The 21166-nt window shown below is 36.3% G+C and overlaps 1 protein-coding gene across 7 annotated transcripts in view; it reads left to right on the top strand.

Annotated features, from left to right (window-relative positions):
• LRBA (LPS responsive beige-like anchor protein) overlaps nucleotides 1–21166 on the top strand; it is a 366633-nt gene that overhangs the window by 252344 nt on the left and 93123 nt on the right. For all 7 annotated transcript variants that reach the window (XM_040065850.2, XM_040065848.2, XM_040065849.2 and 4 more), the window contains 2 exons: nucleotides 11694–11834; nucleotides 13010–13129. In XM_040065850.2, coding sequence (XP_039921784.1) covers nucleotides 11694–11834; nucleotides 13010–13129 — 261 coding nt within the window. The remainder of the gene's footprint in view (nucleotides 1–11693; nucleotides 11835–13009; nucleotides 13130–21166) is intronic.

Below are 21166 nucleotides of genomic sequence, written 5' to 3'. Positions count from 1 at the left end.
CAGAAGCTCATCACAGTTTAGTGCTCCCACTGTGTAAAGAAAAGGAAAACTTTGATTTTGATCTGGCAGAAAGGAAGTCAGGTCAATGTTTCTAGTTTTTTTTTCTGCCTAAGACAATGAAGAATTTACTTTTTAAAAATTATTTAGAAATTGCAAGTGTCAAATCTAAGTAACAGTTTTTTAATGTGTCAGCTAGGAGTCCAAGTTAGCAGAGATTTAAAGAGCTGCGAAGTGTAGGTTAAACCAACACTTTGTGTAAGCAGCTTCTTATGGCACTGTTTTGAACATCAGTCACACAATGATAAACCAAAGCAACTGAAATGGATTGTGGTTAATATTGCTGTCAGCCTGAGGAACGCTCCTGACAAATGCCAGGAGTGCACTGCCAGTCTGTTACCCTGCTTTGACTCAAGTGTTTGTTCCTTAAGAGGTGACTGTGGTTTGGAATGAGTATTACATATTATATTTATAGCAGTATATATTTTATTTATACAACAGGCACCGTTTCCCACCAGAACATGTGGCTTTTTTTGCGTTACTTATGTTATTCATAAGCATATTCTTTTCCTTATTCAGGGGAAGCAATAAATTGCATTGCATTTCTGAACTTGGATGGCAAATACTGAGATATGGAAGCATGATTTTATACTCTCAAAAGTTTGTTACAAGATCTTGCTGTGCGCAAGGAGCTGTTGATAGTTTTCCTTTCATAAGGCACAACATTTATGTAGGATCATAATCTGACACTACTGGAAGAAGAAATTTATTCTACTCTTAAATATTTTTTTCTCTGCACTAGAGCTACATTTGTACATAATAATATTTTTATTCATATTTTTATCTATTCCATGCAATATTTGCTAAATCATCATCAGTTTTATAGAGGCTGTTATGTATGTAATGACTTTTTTCCCAGTTGAGTGTACAAAAGCAACAAAAAGTTCTCACCTTCAGGTGTTTAATTGGTATGTGGGAGCCAGTAATATAAAACACACCTTGACAGAAGAGAAGTAATAGATTTTTTTAGTGTGAAAAATTAGAGTAGTTTTGTTGTTCTGATGTGAACTTTGCTGTTGGGTGTTCTTCAGCACGCCAACCTGAATTCTGTTGCAGGGTGCCCAGTTCAGGAGCACAAATGCGCTGCATATAAAACTTGTGCTTCATATTTTCCCTCGTGTGGAAGCAGATTGGGATGGACATGAGATTTGCTTAGTTATTTACCTCTTGGCAAAGAGGTAGAAACTAAAAAATGTTTTCATGTGAACCTTTTAGAGTTTTGCAAATTTTTAAAAGTTGTGGGGTTTTTGTCCTTTTTTTTTTTTTTTGTCTAGAGAGACATTAAAACTTGTAGATATTCTGTGAATCAATTGCTTTCATGTAGGAAATGTAAATCACATTTTATTCAGCTTATGCTGAATACACACAGAAGGAGTGCAGTTAAAACTGATTAACTCACCAGGACTCTTGTGTCCTCCTAAGCATAAAGCATGTTCAAAAATTGGACATTAAAGGAGGATGAGAGGAACAGTGTGAGGAATAACAAGAGTGGGTGCAATGGCAGTGACTTATTACATCTGGAATTTAGGCACAAAAACTTTTGAGGCTTGGCACTGCTGGGCTCACCACCTGTCCTGGCTGCCTTGCCACTGGTATTTCAGGTAGGAAATTTGTCATCTGTATCTGTGACAAAAGATACCACTTAGTTAAAAAGTATTCCAAAGTCAGACAGGATAACCTCAGAAGGACTGGACAAATATTTTTCCTCTCAGGGCGCTTCATGTGAATCCCTGCTTAAAACAGGACATTATAGGAAAAAAAATATTTCAAAATTTGTAGTGGGATCTGTGGTAGTTACGAGTAGGTCCATTAAATTTTCTAGAATTTTGGATATCTCAAGAAAGAGTGTTAGAGATATTAAAGCCAGTGTGAATGATACCTGAGATATCAGTGACATCTGAAAAGGACACACATTTTTCATTATTCATTTTATATTCTGTTATGGGTTTTGATATTTTTAGTATAAAGTATATTTGTCAGATCCTCTCAATTTTCAAACGACAAGTTTTCATGCTTATTTTGTGAAACATAAGTTGCTTTTCAGAGGAGAGGAGCACTTCATCCTCTCAAAAATTTAGTTTGACAGACCTTAACAATTGACATAACCACATTGGGACAAACTTTTAGGAGAAGGGAAGCATACAAACAGGAAGTACCCTGAGCAGAACCTTTCTACTGTTGATTCCATTAAGGAAACCATAAAAGAACAAAATTTAGCTGGGAGAATGAAGACTCTCTTTTTCTGATCTGGTTTCTTTGCATACACAGATAGATGAACAGGGAAGGTGGGAAGAGAATTGTGAAGACTTTCTTTGCAGGAAGCTGTGCAAGATTATTAACTTCACATCCCATGACAGTGCTAGAACTTGAGGACTATTATGAGCTTTCTTTGTTTAGATTGGATAATCTGTTTTGTAATTAGAAACAGTACAAACTAAAGTGTTGAGTAGTCTGTTATATTCCCTTGAAAGTTTTGACTTAACAACAACATATTTTCCGCAGTTCTAAATGGGGAAAAGCTATTTTGTGGAACTCTAGAATGCCAGTGACACTCAGGCAGATGCCGTCATGGATGAGCGATAAAATGGGTCGATTGTCCTTTCTGACAGCTGAGCCGATGTGTTGCCTCAGTTCCGGAGGCACACTTCCCAAAACTGGGAGACAAAGCTGCAAAGGGCCCCATGGGTCTGTGGCTGATGTGCCACAGCCCTCTGTCCGTCTGTCCCTCTGTCCGTCTGTCTCCAGCCCGTGCGTGCAGCACCACGGTCAGGGACCCTCCCAGGGCGAGTCTTGTCCCCACCAGGCTCGGTGCCTGGGGTTCAGCACCATGGACAGGGACACCCCGCCACTATGGCGGGGGGAAAACCGCAGGGACACCGCTGTGAGGAAGACCGGTTTGTTTAAATAAACTAGCTATTGGGTTCTTAAACCCGACTTAGACATGGTCATTGGAGACACTCAACTGTTTGGATTTTAGTGTCAATTTCTTGTTTCACTCTAAGGATGGAGATTGAGTTCATATGTTGACTTGAGCTTCATGCAGCATCTATCTCAGGACCTTTTTTGGTAATAAGCGTGTGATTTCCATGTATTTTCTAACAAACATGTGATTTCCATAGTGGTCTGTTTCTCCTGTGGAGACGTACTGAGGCTGGAACTTGACTCAAATGAATCTCTGAGATGATTTATCAAAGCATACTTTCTGAAATCCTACTCTTACTGCAGATAGATTTAAAAAAAAAACCCCAAAAAACTGCTAATTTATGTTGCTCTATGACAGTGTCATAACCATCCTTTAATAGCATCACCTTTGGGGGTTTTTCTTGTCTTTAGACAAGAAAAACCTTCTCTAAAGAATATTACAAGTGGATGATAGAATGCATCTCATTGGCATTCTTACTTTCTCTTCCATGTTCTTTTCTCTTCCCACCAGAGCTCTATTTTCTCAAGTCACAAGAAGCATACTATTTATACTTCAGATGCATATATGAGTTTCTAGGATCACTTAGCTATCTTCAAGCAATCTTTTTTTTTTTTTTTAAGTTTTATTTAAGTATTAGGGCAAAAGCCAAGTTTACAGGATCAAAAAGAATCATTTTGGTAATAAACCTATTAATCTTAATCTTGCTTTGCCTCAAGGAGGAGTGCTGTTTGGAATGTAGAAATTCCCAAAGATATGAAAAACTGTAGCTCAAAATTACGTGTGGGTGTTCAAAATTATATTCTAAGTTTGTTTCTGCTGTTATTGTCCATCTTGCTCTTGTTTCAGTTTTAGGTGCCCTGGATGTGTGTCATATTCCAATTGGAATTTAACTGAGGGGAGGTTCATGGCCTTTTAAATGATCACAAGAAACCGTGGGGCATGTCTGGTCATAAAATCTACTAGAAATCAAAATAAAGTAATTTTACACGTCTTGGGCCATAGAAACTTTAACTGTGTGTTTTCTGCCTTCTTAATGTAAAGTGAAAGTTATTCTCTTGATACAGTCTCTCTTCCTTTTTATATTCATACATTTGAACTCAACAGATTATGGATGCTACAGCACATACCTGTGTAACTCAGATTTCTGAACAAGCATAATGGTAGCCGAGTTAAAAATGGCACTCATATGGGAAATGAATATGAGATTTTTCTCACCTAACTGGAGCTGTCTAAAAGTTGGTCAAACTCCTAGGAGCAGGAGGCCTCTTGGCATCAAACAACAGTCCAGGTTTAAAAATAGTGGTCAGAAAATGAGGTCATAGTAAAATAATGATAATCTCTGTTTAAGGAGTAGTTTAAGGTAGATCTCAGGCTGTGGACTTTGATGCACACATCAGCTGATCTTTCTAAAACTCAAACATCAAGAAATAAAAATATCGATCAAATGAGGGAAATCAGTACAAAAAAATTACTAAGGAAAGATGGTATGATCCTAAAAGCTTGAGGTGAGTAGTTTAACAAGATTAATTAAAATAATTTAGATGTCATATCCAGCCAGTCACTTGAAGCTGTCTCAGTCAGAAACACGAGGTTTGTTTCCAAAGTGGGATGGTAACTGACATTCCAAAAGTTTGTTTGGTACTTTCTACATAGTTCAGCATAGATGCTAATCTCAAAAAGAGTGTGAAAAAGGAGCTGATAAAACTTTTTGACAATGCTCATCGATTGATGGCGTTGAAGGTGATGGCTGACTAATCAGGAAATCTTATGAAACAGGGAATAAGATGATGGATGAATTCACCTTAAGAGCAAAGCAATGCATGTGTGAAGCAGGATACATTGATGGGCTGTTAGCTGACTATTTGTATTCAGGATTGATATAATCTGAATGGAGTAGTTTTATGAAACAGTACAGATTACAGTAAAAAGCTCCTCATACATTCCTAGGTACCCCTTTCTAGCCTTTCGCTGCTCCTTTTCTCAGGCTTGGTACAGAATAATATATATTTTGATATATATTATTCTGATTATGATATAGATATTTTTATCTCTATCTCTATCTCTATCTCTATCTCTATCTCTATCTCTATCTCTATATCAGAATAATATATATTTTGTGTGCCCTGACAGAAATCTGCAAAAAATGCAAGTTTGTATCAGCTTTTGGCTTGAGGTACTGTGCTCTTAGTAGAAACAAAAAGAATTATTTTTTTAGTTCTGATTTTCTTAAGTGGATCTGGTGTTAGGTACAATGGCAGCTGTTTTCTGTGGCTTGTATGATATATTGGCAGAGGACCATGGTCTGTGAAAGGAAGGCAGAGAATGTTTTCATCTCCTGCTATGACTCAAGGGTGTGTGGCTTCTCACTTAATCCTGTTTCTCAAAATCCATAGAAGGATTTTTTTGTTTGTTTGTTTGTTAAGCAAGTGAATAACGGAGCAGGGTTTTCTTTCACTTGACAGGTTAATTCATGGAGTGCGCATGCAAATGTTTGCTTTTGGCTGGCAGGGTTATTTTCTAAGTAAGTCCATACCTTTCTCACTGCCTGCAAGCATCTGGATTTCCCTCATGATTCCCAGGGACATCCAGCTTCCTTTCTCTCTGATCTCTTGGAAATGTACAGCGCATAACAACTGTCTTCAGTTTGGCTTCCCAGCAGCGTTAGGGTGTAGAAATACCTCAGGTATGCAGTGTGTGACACATTCAGTTGTGCTGAACAATTTATTAAACCTTACTGTGCTTCGTTAGCGTGTGCTTAATTAGTTGGCAGTTCAGCAGTGCATTGTTTTGCACTCTGCTACAGGTGGTGTAATAGCATTTGATACTGTTGTTGGTACTGTGAAGGCATGGAGATTTTTTTTTTAAATTCAAATTCCTCCAAGATTTCAGGTGACCTGAGGCATATCCTGTCACTGACATATTGCTAAAACATCACTAATATTGCATAATAGGGTTTTTTCTTTTTCATTTTTATGTTTAACATTAACTTATGACCCATATTTTTTAACTGTGAACTTCTGTCTTTTGCACCATTAAGTATTATTTATATTGATGTGTTCATACATTCTAGTTATTAGACCATCTTTAGAGCCGTTTTTCCTGACTGTTCCTGCTGTCTCAAAGGAATATTCATGCTCTTAAAAACATCTGAAATATAAACCATATGTACAAATACTTTTAATTTGCATGCACATTCCCTTTTTCTTGCTTATGCTTCAGCTCTTTATGGAATTCTCAGTTTCGTGAGAATAGAAATTGGAGTATTCAAAAGTTTTTAAAGCAGAATGTGATGATATGTTTATATCAAAATAGGCAGAGTACACTCACTAATATTTGTAATTATTGCAGTTTCAACATTGTGCATACAAAAAGTGTTCAGCTAGGGAATTCCTTATTTCACTAAGAGAGCACATGAAATTCAAGTAGCTGTTTGTGTTCTTAAGTGACTAAAATATGAGTCACGATTAATAATAAAAAAAATAGCATGTCAGTTCAGAATTATTGTGTATCACTGAAATGCTTACTAGGGAAGAATAAAAAGGTTCTGTCAAGTTCTATCCCTTTGTCTTCAGATAAACTTGAATTTATCCAAATTCATATATCCTCCTCCTAGCCTAGTCTTTGATGTAGGTTTTGGGGGGCATCTGCTGTGAAACCAGTGCATTTTTGTGATGAATTGGTAAAGACTGTTTTTCTCCTTGATAAATGGTTTCCATTTTTTTTTTAATCTTACAGCTCAAGGACACTTTGGTTGATCAATGAGGGCAGCTCAAACAGTTCAGCAGATAATTGTGTTTGTTGTTTTAGTTGGGATATGGTTCTTTAATGAATTTGAGTTAGATATGCATTAAAGGTAAGATGCCCTCTGAAGAAGATGGGAGCTACTTTTTAACAAAATCGTAGCCAGTGGCCTGAGAGGAAGAATGCTGAGGCCTAGCAGTGAGTGAGAATAGGTTGAGAGGGGGTAATAGCATTTTTTGGCTGTTCTCAAACACAAAAATGACAGATGAGAGAGCAATGATCTACACTATATGAGTTTATTCCCAGATATTTCCCAGCTGACCTAAAGGAATAAAGTTTGGGTTTAGTTAAACCCTTGCATCTTGTCTTTGTATCTCTGTTTGGGGAAAAAAGGAATTTTACCCAGTGATCAGGATGTCCTACTCATAATATTACAAGCATTGGCTAATTCAGTCAATTTTGTGTTGGTAACACATAAAGTAACTAAACAATGTTTTAGTGCAGTAGACTTTCCAGCAGTTGGCATTTTCATGGAGAAAACCAACACTGAAACACTGAACGCATTTCAGTTTCCTGAATGTTAAGAGTACCTTGATGAGTGGGCAAACTGAGAAATCTTAAGGGTGGAAGAAATGCCTTAAAATGGAAGACCTGAAGAGCTTCACTTATTAAATTTATTTAAAAATCTAATTATAGCCTGTAAGTATCTTTAAACTCAGAATATACTGGGTGAGTAGAGACTCTGTGATATGTCAGAGAGAAGCTTAGTAAGATCTCTTTGAGAACACTCCAGTAAATTCATAACCAAGCAGAAATACCTATATTTTTAGAATGAGGGTAAGAACTATCAGTAGAAAAAGCTTCCAAGGAAAGTAGCAGATTGTCCACGTACTCAGGAGTCAGATGTCTTTCTGGAAAGCAGCTTGTCCAAATACAGCTCGTGCTGTAATCAAGTATGAATAGTTGGGCTCCAAATCATGTGATGCAAAGGCATTTAACCTCTTGTCACACAAGCTCAAGGCTAGATGAGATGACCTAAGGGTCCCCCTGGTCCTTTAGGCCCAATATGAAAAATATCAGTAATGAAAACCAGATAGTCATCTTGGAAATAAGATGTATGGGAAACAAACATCATACTTGGCAAGGATGCTACCGAACATGATTCAGTAATACAGAAAATTGTATTCACAGGAATACAAATACCTGGTTTTATGTGGGTAAGGAGGCAGCGTAAGAAATCACAAGGAAAAGCACTTTGTTTCCACCCCTCCTTTTTTTTTTTTTTTTTTTAAACTTTTTTTTAATTTCTTTCTTTTCATAGTGAAATTGTGAAATATTTGAAGCAACACTTGAAAACATGAAAGCACATTAGATTAGAATGAAAAACACGTCTTGTCTTCTTATATGTAGGGCTATAACTAGTCATATTGTAATTCTTTATTGATAAGACTTCAATCTGTTTATTTACAATCACTAGCAATTTTCCAATATTTATGTATTCCTGAACATGAGTGGCAGAGTCCAGGAGAGATTCTGCCCTCTGTAGAGGAGCACTGAACATTCTGCTTTCTTCTGTTGGGTGCAACAGGGCCTCTTCTGGAAGCAGAGGCAAGGTGGGTCAGTGTTCCAATATCTGGCACAGAGCAAGAGTAAGAAGTAACAAATAAAACTGTACACCACGGTGTCTGGACACATTTGACAGCAGTAGATGATAAGAGTCAGTGTGTTTTCTCAGTTATTTTTCACCAAACCATTTTTCTTTGTTATGTTTCACCGGAAGCAGGCAAGTTTTGTCCAAAGGCTGAGATTTACTATATTCAGTTCTTGGTAAAAATGTGAAATTATTTATTTTGAGGTATTCCTTTATTTGAGAGTACTTGCAAAAATAATAGCAAATGAGTTGTGGTGGGGTTTTTTTGGTTTTTTTTTGTTTTTTTTTTAAGAATGGCTTTTAACTTTCATAATTATATCACACATTGTTACAACAACCGCTTTGGGCCAAAAAAACCCAGATGATGACAAGCCTTGGAAAAAGTGAAAACAAAAATTACCTTACCCCAATTCTTGCCCCAGTTTGGATCCTCTTTTTGAATGAACACAGACCTGAAAATCATATGCATCATTCATTTTTCAATATGATTTGAAAACTTTGCAGCCATAAGTGATTTCTTCCTTCATTTTTACTCCTATAATCTCATCCATTGTTTTTTTGCTCATTGGAATTTTTCTCTCTCTACTTTTCATTTTTTCCCTCTCCATCTAAATAAACATTTTTATTTGTGAACTAATATCTGATTTTCCACTGAGAAAAGAGGTGCTGCAAGTAAAATATGTTCTGGAATTTCGGGATATGAAAGCTTTTCAGCTCATTCTTCCTTAGAGGTCTGTATCTATAGGGAAACCATGTTGAGCAGCGTAAATTTGTGGTCTCACAGCTACATCTAGCACAGCTTAGTTTAGAGTTCCTCTTTTTCCCTTGGCATTTACCCACAGGGGAGGGAATACAGTATGTAATAGTGATTCCCTGTTAATTTTGCGATATGAAATAACGGAGACATTTCAATTAATTTCCTCTTTTTTTTTTTTTTTTTTCCCCCTTTATTCTATAGTTAACTGTGCCCAGTGCAGTGTAACACAGTAGAATCACCTCACCCTTAGAAGCAGTTGTCAGAAAAATATGGGCCTGCCTGGTAGAATGTATTAGCCCAATACATTGTCTCCATTTTATTATGAAGCTGCTGGGGAAGCTGTGATATACAGCACTGTCATTACAGATCTATTGTTAGAAGGGCTCTACAGTCTTCTGTGCACTGCCATTAATTTATAGCAGTAAACAATATGTAGCCCTCCAACTGCAGCAAAGCAGAATCTTTTAATGAGGTGGATGTTATTACCACAATAAATCAGTGCATTCGTGTAATGTATAATTCAATGTGTGTATTCCCACTGTAACTTCTCTGAGTAAGCTGATAGTGTATCATTGTCAGTGCACAGCTCCACAGTTCTTTTCTTTTTTTTTTTTTTTGTTTTTTTTTTTTTTTTTTTTTCTTTTTTTTTTCCCTAAGCTTTTTTCATTTGGGGACTTTTTTTTATTTGCTTGCAAATAAATGTGACATGTCTTGATAGTTGTCGTATTGCAGGCTTCAGAAACCAACTGTAACAATAACAGCTAAAATCAATACTGTGGATTCTGGCTATATAGATCTCTGCATGATACCTTTTTTTATTTTTTTGAAAAGAGAATGGAATCAATTCTAATTGGGTTTAGCTTTATATTCAAGGAATGTAATTCTATAACTATTGATTCAGGCTATACTCATTTGGAGAGTAATAATAGAGGCAGATAAAGAGAATACATAAAATGCTACAGAACCATACAGCAAAACACTCTTCCTATTTTTAATTTGTATAATTTGTCTACCAATGACCTTCTTTCTTCTTTTTCTCCCTCAAGCCTAGTTGAGCCTTTAGGGAAAATCAGTACAGATGGAGATTCCAAAATGGTTCTTGTAACAAAGAGACTTCTTGGAGTCCGTTTCATACTTCCCTGGAATAAATTTGCTAAATCAGATAAAAATCCTTTTATACAGGAACAACTTCTTTTAAAGGGTTATATTTCAAATTAGTGAACTGCAAAAATAGTAATTAACCTAAGATGTTTTTCTTTTTCCTACTGCAGTGTGAAAGCTGCTCTAAGTAAAAAATGTAAGATTAGATTTTAGGTCATTCAAAGATCTAATCTGTCCTAGAAGAGAAAATACTTTGAAGCTGGTATGCCAAATTTCACGTGAGCTGTAAAGAAGCAGTTATTTGAATAATCATAATCTCAATAGCAGACTGAGTTTTTCACTTGACCTCTGCTTGAATTAAAGACTTGGTTATTGATACTTTTATTCAAGGACTTTTAGTTTTTCCTCACCTTGTAGTGTATTCTTAAGCATATTTATTCTTGAAGAAGAGAGAGAAGGAAATACTGTTTCATGTTTAATCTTATATTTGAATAAACCCATTGTCTGTACAGATGAACATAATTTACATTAATAACATACAAACAATCTGTGCTCAATCTGTATTGCATACATATTTTGCATATATATCCAAAGACATTTTAGAACTCTTACAGCATTTTGATTGCAAAATTGCTAAATTCTCTTTTGGGTTTCTCAGTGATTTGTGTGACCCATACACATGTTTCTTCAAGTCATTTATACAAAAGTCTGCTGAGGAAATGCACAGCTACAGATAGCAAAATATTATGTTTCCTACTTTTAAACACATCCCTGGGTGTTTATATTCTAGGTAAGCACTGAAGAAAGAATAATAGTATTGGTTAAAGTGTGATAGACATTTTTAGTCATACATGCGTTGTTTCTTTTATATCAATGTTTTATATATAATTCTGGTCTTTCATTTGTCTGTTTCAAAGGTTAAGGTTCTATGAATTAAGTAAAACTTGGCTTGAGGTGGTAAATAGAAAGCATAGAAACAAGAATAGTAATATCAAAATTCCAAGTCCACTGTTAATGTTCTACCACCCCATCAATCACTACTTTTTTCTCCAAAAAAAATTCCAAAAAAAATGTTTCTCAATGTTGCTTACTATTTGCTTAATAATGTATCAAAATGCACACATATCCACAGGCACCCAAGTTAAACAACACTTTTTCCCAGACATTCCACTGTGAATTGGATGGAGTCAGTGACTTGAATCAGCACTAAATGGAGCCTGTATTAATGCAGAGGAGATTTTTCCAACCAGCCGTGTGTGTGTATGCATGGAATCCTAGTTCCAGGCACACAGATCTCCTCAGGTGCTTACAGGAACCAACATCTGCTTTTGCAAAGCACCAAACCCAGTCTTCTCCGTGCATGCCAATAATTACAGTTACCAAAAAGAGCAAGAGGAATATGCTGTGATATTATTCACATGAATCTTCTTTGCTTAATGAGTTTATTTTTGCCAACCTTGCAGCCTATTGGAGCTTTGAACCCAAAGAGAGCAGCGTTCTTTGCCGAGAGATACGAATCGTGGGAAGACGATCAAGTCCCAAAATTTCACTACGGCACTCATTATTCAACAGCAAGTTTTGCACTCACGTGGTTGCTAAGGATTGTAAGTATACCTCTTAAAAATGCTTTTCCTTTAAATGATAATGGAAGCAACAAATATCTAAACTAAATCTGAATGGTATATGAGAGTACTGAGGTTTTCTAGTAATTGCAATCAGTAGCATAGGAGAAATGTGCTCCAAAGTTCAAGCAGAAAGTTTCAATTTTTTTCTGGTACAGCCTTTTCAAATCAGTAATGCTTTTTCTCCTTAAAAATTGTTTTTTAATATACGGACTTCTTTAAACATGGTTAACTTCCCTTCCTTGCACATTTTCTGACTGGGCCAAGTACCAAACATTTGTGGTTCTTAATTAATGTATTTAATTTTCCCCTCCTAATGAGTGTGAGTTGGTTTCTGATGATCATGGTGTTCTGTGATGTCAGTAATTAATTTTTAAAAATCTGCTACAGTTAATATGGAAGTAACTTTGAGCTGCTACATATTGATAATGTATTGGTTAAACAATGAATTTTTCAATAAAATTGAAAGGCGATTTATCTCCTAGGAAGTAATTTCTTTGGGAAAGCATTAGCAGCACATCATTAATTAAAGCTTGTTAGAATGTACAAGCATACATAAATCCTTGAAGTAATTTATAGTGCTTAGCTAATTTCGAGCAATTATCCACTAATACGTGCTTAAGTGTTCTTTAACTAGGAGGAGGCTTTTAAATCTTCTTTAAACATTTTTCTAAATCATAAATTATATATGAAACAATAACAGTCCTAAAGCTCTGAGTATTGAATGCTACCTTTTAGATTAACAGATCACCTTGAACAAAGTAAAACACGTTATTTTTGTTAGATGCTAGTTTAATAAATATCTAAGGCATCTGAGCTTTTTCATGTTGTTGAGAGCAGTTTGTGTCACAACTGACACAAACTGTACTTTCTACTTCAGCCTTTGAGTATTTTCTTTTGGTTGTATTTGCTTTTCTTTATCTGAGTATGTATGCGTGGAGTAAGATTAAAAAGCATTTTATTGAACAAACTAGCACCAGTTTGTATTTCTCATTCTTCAGCAGTAGAATTAACCCTTTGCTATTAATCATGTGTTTGCCAGAAAAACAACATCATTCACAACCACACCCCAAAAGAATGATAAATTCCTTGTTTTACCCTGAAATTTCTGGAGAGATGCATTGTTTTTTTGAATTAATCTTTTTATATGTATTTAGGAACCCTTCACAACGCTTTTCCTAAATCTGCAAGGTGGGAAGTTTGATCATGCAGATAGGACCTTTTCGTCTATTTCGAGAGCGTGGCGCAACAGTCAGCGTGACACTTCTGACATCAAGGTAAAAAAATTTCCTGAAAAGTGTTAACGTATTTTACACTGCATCTGCCTTTATTGTAGCTGGGAGTGTAGGTTGGAAGGAAAAAGACTGGGAGCCATCCCATCATTTGGGAAGAGATGCAAAGGAGATGACATGTGGTTTTACTTTTGGCGGAATATTCCAGTGAATTCTTTTGTAAAAGTAGAGCGAACTTTTTTAACCCTGATTTTGAACTGGGGAGGAAAACAAAGGAGACAAAGATGCTGGAAGTGGTGGGAAATGTCAAATCCAAGCAGGTAGATTAATATCAGAGTTGTTTTTTTTTTGTGGCAGGAAGGATGGAAGAGTGTAATGTGGTGAAAATCAGGGTCTAGCTCAAGGATTATCATGCAACCAGCAAGAGACCTAAGTGACACAAAATCATTCACTCATATTTATGGTGAGCAGACAATTTAGGAAAGGGTTGATTTGCAAATAATTGGAATGAAAAAATTATCAACTCACAATGTTGACAAAGGGATATCTTTCTTGCATCTGTGAGTCCCCACCAATAGAATCGAAGGCAATCAGTGACAAGTGGAATTAATACCACTTAGGAAAAGATGTAATGTCTATATGAAATTGGGAAAGAAGAGCTTAGAAATTGCAAACACATTAGATTTTTTTCAAATTAATTAATTGGTCGTTATGGGCTTAATTTCCTTGTAACCCGCAAGATTGGAAAATGGAATTTCGGGGTCCATTTTTGGGGTTTTTTTGAGAAACGGAGGAGCAAGATATTAGTAATGGACAAATCAAGTATTTAGTGTGGAAAAAAAAGGGAGCCAAGAAATTATGAGGTGAGTTTAACTACAAATCACAGAAAAATACTTAGGCAAATAATCAGACTGTGTTTAAGTGCCAGGAAGATAGCTTGGAGACAAGCAAATGAAACACGTTTATCAAGAAGAGATTATGTCAAAGCAATCACAGTTTCTGATGAGAAAAGGTAACAGACCTTCTGAGCAGAGAAGAAGCAGATGATGATCTTAGTTTTCTACATTGTCTTATGAGTGAGCTGGGATTACTCTGTCTAAAAGAATCCACTGTATTTGGAGAATAGCTAACAGCAGTTCATTATTAAAATTGAAAGATGTACAGAGCAGGATTCTTCTTGATAATAACAGGTTAGGCCGTGATTTCCATTGATATTAGATTGGGAGTGAAATGGGTAATGCTACTTGCCCTAGAAGGGAAAAATTATTTTAGAAAAGTGTTAGGTGAAGTTTATTAGGGAAAAGTAATAGTTGTAATTTTCATGCATGTTCTCATACAGTTATAACAGCAATCTGCTGTGAAAAAAAAAAAAAAGGAAAAAAGGTTTAGGGCTCTAGTATATCACCAGTGCATGTGAATTAACAGTATTGTGGTTAACAATACTGTTGTATTGTATAACAATAGTGAATAAAATTTTGTGGAAGATAACATCAACAGGAAATAATGGAACTTCAAAATGTATGCCAAAAATCTTCACTTTTGCCCACCTTTGATTTGGTCTGAGCTGGAATATCAGAACCATAGTTGAAGATTAATTGGAGAGAATCCACACTGGAACAATGATAACAAGCGAGGTCTTGAAAATAAAATGCAGGGAAAGATTGAGTAGCTATGTTTTTTTTTCTTCTAAAGCAGAGCAGACTGAACTTGTGTCCTTCATACACGGAGACTGCTGTAAGATAAAAAAAGGAAAAAAAATATCTCTGCTGCCCATGCATAGGATAGGAATTAATGGTGTTAAATATCAGGGAGATTTTGGTTAGAATCAAAGTGACCTTCCTAACAGAAAAATAAAAGCAATGAATGTTTCCCTGGCAATCAGTGTAGGGAGAAGTTTTCAGAAATGCTTAGGTACCTTTTGGAAACGATAAATGGGCCAGCTGGTGCTGCCTTTAGAGGTATCCCTACCATGAAGGAGGAGCTCTTGGAGTTGCTTACAGCTTCCTAAGACTGTGAGTTGCTGTGAATTACGTGATGCTGCTGTGGAGCATCCGAGTGAGTATTGACTACAGGAGTGTGTTGGTGAGATTGGATGAGCAGTCAGAAAGGGGGATGAGATTGAGATTTCCCTAGGACACGTTTAAAGAAATAGGAAGGAAAATGTTTGAATGGTTCCATCTTCACTGGAAATACCTGTATTTCCCATATTTCAATACAGCTGTGAAAATCAGGTTTCCTGATACTCGGTGCTCTGCCTCTCAACACTCTGCAAGTGTTTGTGAAATACATGGCTAAATGCAGAATATGTATTCTATGTGCAGCATTGGAACGTTTTAACCTCCTATTGCTTGAATGTGTTTAGTTGACTCATGCATGGAAGAGCCTGAACAAAGTGGAACACATAATTGTGCTCCTTTAGTTATTAGCAAGTAGGGGGCACAAAGGAAAAATAAGGGTTTGTTCCTCTTCCAGCTGAAGGAATTGTGACCCTTAGAACCATTCAGCTGATTACAAGAAATGGCTTCTCCTTGCTTCTCGTGTGGAAAGAATGAATGCAGTTACTGATGCTGCTGTCCTAAGGTTATCGTTAATCTTGGCTGGGAGCACTGTATGTTACAGGCAGGACTAACAGGAGCTGGCTTTGGAGAGAAGTCTTGCTGGCTGATATCACTTCAGCAGAGAAAGCTGAAGCATATGTGTGGTCACAATCAATCTGTGTCAATATCCTGGGAAACCCTCGGATTGATGATCAAAGCACGAAACCAGTGCTTCTCTGTAGAATAACCTTTGCTTGAACCCCGCAAATTTTGATTTCAAGAGGTGATATGTTGCATAAAATTCAATTTCCTAGTTCTCCCTATCCATTTATTTGAGCAATGCAAATTAAAATCCTTTGCAAGTTTGCTAGTGTCACGCTTCCAACTCTGGCATTATTTACTAATTAGCTCAGGACTGGTACATTTACATGATTGACCTTGTGTTTTTAAGCTAAATATTCTGCACTGAAGGATACTGAATGTATTTCAGTTCTGTGAGAGTACCACTTGGTACTTTTAAAGTACTACTATATAGGCATGACCATTAACTCAATTACTCATTAATTTACGTTATTGGTGCAAACAATCCTGGTTAGTTTTGTTAATACTATAGGAAGAGCAAACCTGGACAGCCTGGCAGTATTTGCCTGCACTTGTTCAGCAGCACTTTTTCCTTCTGGTTTGGCAGCTAACCTGTTGCAGTAACTTTATTTCTCATATAATTGCAACCCATGTACCCATGTTGCAATTTGCATGCATTTTCCCTTGTACCACTGTAGTTTGCTGATTGTTTTCAGGGTTTGTTGGGGTTTTTTTGTTTGTTTTTCGTTAGTACCATATATACAGATTTCAAGATCATCTGAAATCCTCTTGCTGTCCTCCAAAAACTGTGTATCCTTCTCATGGTGATCTGGAATTTTACTTCTGCACCTTCTATGCCAGGCCATTAATGAGATTATTGACTGGTATTAAGGGCAGGGCAGACTCCATTACCATGTCCTCCCAGTCTGACAGTGAACTATTGATAACTGCTCTTGGAATATGGATTTCCAGCTTGGCTACTCCCACATTATTGTAACCCAATCTCATCTCCATTCTCTAGTTTGCTTGTAGGAATGTCATGGGAGACAGGGGCAGTCTCAGAGGTCTTTCTCAAAATTAAAGCAACACCTTGCTGCTTTTTCTTTCGCCATGCACTACTGCAGCATCCTTTTGAAAAGAGAATTATGTTGGTTTAATGAAATTGATTTTTTTTCACAATTTTTAACCAAGCTACAGTCACTAGTATAGAGCTATGTACTGTTCTTCAGGCCTTTTCCTCTGCTGCTCTGTGTTTGTTTCTTTTTCATGTGCTTTGGGTTGTGTTTGGTGAGTTTGATTAATTTTTTGTTCAAAAAGAGATGCTAGGAGACCATAATATTAAAGAAAACATTAGTAAATTCCAATCACACTGTTCTAGATTGTTCCACCGTAAGATGGACATTAATTTGTGAAATCCTGTGATATGACACACAGTTGCAGCAGCTATTGTAAGGCTGGGGGAGTGGTGCTGAATATCTGAATTTGTATCTCATGCAGGTGTGTTTGGCAAATCATGATCCTCATAGTGTTAAACAGCTGAATTTTAGGTACAGAAATGCTGTTTCAGCAAGTTAACTTTATTGTAAAACTCATTAGCAGCACATAGTTTCAGACAGTTCTTCTTTAAATCAAGCATCATGTTTAAAGTCTCAAAAAGTTACTGGAATAAAGTTGCTGTCAAACCGACAACATGACCTTTGTATGGGAGAAATTTCATGTCACAGTAGTCACAAAAAGAGCAATGACCAGCAAAATTCAGAAGCAAGTTCCTAGAAATTCAGATTTTTAATAGTAAACTCCATGTCTGGTGTAGTAAAATATTTAACATATTTAGGATGCAGATATTTAGTTTTCATAAAAGGTTTGGTTTAGTGTAAAATTGTGCTAAGATCCATAACAGGCAAATACTTCTCTGTGTTTTTTAAAAATAAAGAAAATACATTCTAAATTCAGTCAGATCTGTGCATGATAATCAGTGGGAATTGCAGTAGTTAAAAATACAGACATCTGGTTGTGTGGATCAGAAAGTTTCATCTAATATCTGTGATCTGCTTCTTGTATAGCCAGCCATGTTTCTATTGAAAATGAAGCGAATAGTTTCAGTATCTACTCCAAACTGTTTGTGTTTAAATATCATACTTAGAGTAAGTTATGGACAAGTCTTCTGAAGTCCAAAGGAGAAGGAATGTAGTTATACATGCAACATTTTCTCTTCCTCTGTCAAATTAACCTGAATTCCCTAGTATATAAATATGGTCAATACATACCATTAAATAATCTTAGATTCTAAGTGAAAAGTAAAAGATTTATATATATATATATATACATATTCCCAACAGTCTTGAAAATTATTTCATTGAAGTGTGATGAAAGAATGAAATTTGAGTTAATTTAATAGATTAGTATATATTTCTTGAGTGCCATTTAAGTCCCTAACAGAAGAAATAAAGTGTGGCAATATGAATAAAAGTCTAGACTTCTAATATGCATTTTTATTATTCTGCTTGACAGGTTATATATAGGCTTAATATTGCTTCGTATGATTGTGAAATAATTTAGTTTGAAAATTTGGTATCTTATAAATGTTTTAATAGGATTAGGGATCGGTCATTGTTTCTCGAGACCTTTGGAGATCATATAACTCTGCTTCAAAATGCATCAGTTATTTTCTAAACAAAAGAAAAAATAACATTTAATTGCATTAATGAAACAAGGTATCTTGTATTAATTTTTTTGTGCATAGTGGGCTCTGTGAAAATAAATTACCACCATTAAGCTGACATCCTGTTGATATTGCATTTTTGTAAATATTTTAGTGAATTTTCCTTAGAAATCATTGCTTTCCTGTGCTATAGGGCAATTTTTGTTAGAGAGAGATTGTACTTCAGTTATATGCAGAATTTTATAAATGGTTTTAATAAGAATCCTGATATGGCAGGTTTGGGTTTTTTTAAGTAAATACTGTGTGTTAAATGTGTGTTATGTTGATATTGTCTGTGAGCTCCTTCATCAGTTGTAGTGAAAAGCATGGCAGAATGACTGGAATATTGCATACCATGAGGACTTCTTGTCTCTGCCTTGTAGAAATGGTGAATTCTAACAGGGAAATTTCAGAAAGTAATTTCCAAACACAAGCCTTAAAACAAGAGCTTCAACAAATCGCATAGATGTTTTGGCTTTTTCTGTAAAATATAAGTAAAAGAAGTGTGGGGCAGTTTTACCACTTCTGTACATGTGCTGAGTGTGGAGAACTTCAGGAGGAACTCATTCAACAGACTTAGAGAAAGTAAGGAGGCAACCAAAATTTTGGAAGGGAAGACCTCGAGAGGGAGCAAACCTAAACTGACTAGAATCCTTCAGCTTGGAAAAAGAGACCCCTGAGGAAGAATGTGATGATCATATGGAGTCTGTAGTTCCTGGAGGGTGCATAGAAGAGCAAATAAGGAAGTCACATTTACTGGGTTTCACAAAATGGGCATGAGGACCATCCACTGGAACTGTCAGGAAGCAGTTTTAGAAGAGCCAAAGGAAAACCTGTGTAGTGAAAACTACAGTTTGGATGGAACCCATGCTTAATGGTTTTACAAATCAGAAACGTGGATTAGTTCAAGACCATTTAGCTGTAGGAAGCTGAGAGAATATCCATGCAAAGGCTGCATTTGCCCTGTGTTAGTCCACTCCTTGTCACTGTTCCTGGTGAGATATTAAAGGATTCTTCGTTCTGGCCTCTCTTGCCTGGCCCTGCATCTTCATGTGATGTTTGTGTGGAAACATTTAGTAACTCCTTCCTCTTGCCATTCAAAACAAGCGAAAAACACATTCATTGATTTTTTTAACATACTTGTGTGTCCAGGAAGTTCTGTCATTTTTGGAGTTGCACACATGGGTCAGCATCTGCTGTCTTAGTGTCAATCTGTGCATGTCATGTGAAGATGTTAAGAAACAAGAAGACCCCAGAAATAGCATTGAGAAGGACTGTTAAGGACAGCAGTTACTAAATTCATGAAGAATATTGGTTAACTTGATAAAAATTAATACTTTGTGATCAGGTTGTTTTGCTGGTTTGAGGACAAGCTGTTTTCCTCTAACTAATGTTGTCATTTTCACCTGTATAGAGGCTTTGAAACTGGGCTCTAAATACAACTCATTTCCAATGGCCACATGCATCTGTTTGCACTCCCTTTTTCCATGGGTAAGTGCTAGCACATGGCCAAGAGAAAAAAAAAAAAATCACATAACAAAGAAGCTCCTTTTGTAGAAATGTAACGGTGACAGTGAAAAACTTTCTGAAAACTCATTTCTGGAGTAATGAAAAGCTTTATGAAAAGTTTCTAATAGTCAAACCAGTAGAAATTACTGATAATTTTGAAGTTTCCAGCATATTGTTCCTGTGTAACCTAATGAAAACAATGTGGTCTAGAAAGCCAAATGCTTTCTGATCTTGAAAGAAACTAATGAATAGCTGATACATATTTAAAGAAGAAATAAAAGCATTGGTAACATATGTAATGAGCTTGTATTTTAAGTGTTCAGAGCCAGAGTATGGTTTCATATTTGTGGCGCACGCTGCTATCAAATTAATAGTCTCGTGTCTCTGCTTTTTCTTTGCTGGTTTCTGTGATGATAAAAACTGTAGCAACCTCCGTGTTACTTTACTTCTTACAAACTTTATTTTTCAGAGTGTTTACATTCTTCTTCTTCTATATTCTTCTTCTTTCACTTATGCAGTGAAATAGTTTCAAATCTCTTTTTTATCAACTCCTTGTCGAGCGTTTGGTACAGAAGCATGTTTTCACCCTAGTTAATTAAGGGGAGTGTAAACAAAAAGATGCACAATCCAAAGCCAAGCAGTGTTTCACACAAGGATGGAGGTGATAATAGCTTAATTCCTGCTTGATCTTTCCTGTCTTTGCCCTGGCTACTTCGGCTTGACCTTGCCCACAATCTGATGACCTCCTCATTGCACTCAGCCATTTGGAAAGCTGCTCATGCCATAGCTGGCCCTGAGGGGCTATCTGGGAGACCACTGAGCCATTGACCCATGTCAGGGCTGCGTTTCAGGTCTGATCTGCTCAGCTCCTGGCGTGGCTACATCCTCCACCCACAGCAGACAAAGCCACTGGGGTATTCTGATTTTTTTTTTTTTTTTTTTTCCCTACTTCTCAAGTGGCCTGCAGCTTGCACTTGCAGTACTGGAGGCCATTTTTACACCACTCATTTGCTATGAAATACACTTCCTGAGGCAATTACGTCTATTGATCTTTTCTTTACAAAGGAAGTAAATTCTCTAATTTAGCGGCTCAATTTTTCTAAATCCGTCAAATTGCCAGGTTTATTGGGTGTATTTAAGTCTCAACATCAAGTTCCACAAAAAAAAAAAAAAAAAGAAAAGAAAACCAACCAACCTACCTTAAAAACGTAGGGCAGAAATATGTGTGCTAAGTCTTTATAGGCTTTTTTCTAT

The sequence above is a fragment of the Hirundo rustica genome, chromosome 5 (assembly GCF_015227805.2).
Source record: "Hirundo rustica isolate bHirRus1 chromosome 5, bHirRus1.pri.v3, whole genome shotgun sequence".
In the NCBI taxonomy this organism is placed as follows: domain Eukaryota; kingdom Metazoa; phylum Chordata; class Aves; order Passeriformes; family Hirundinidae; genus Hirundo; species Hirundo rustica.
The sequence above is the reverse complement of the archived record's forward strand: the minus strand, read 5'-3'. Positions and strand labels throughout refer to the sequence as shown.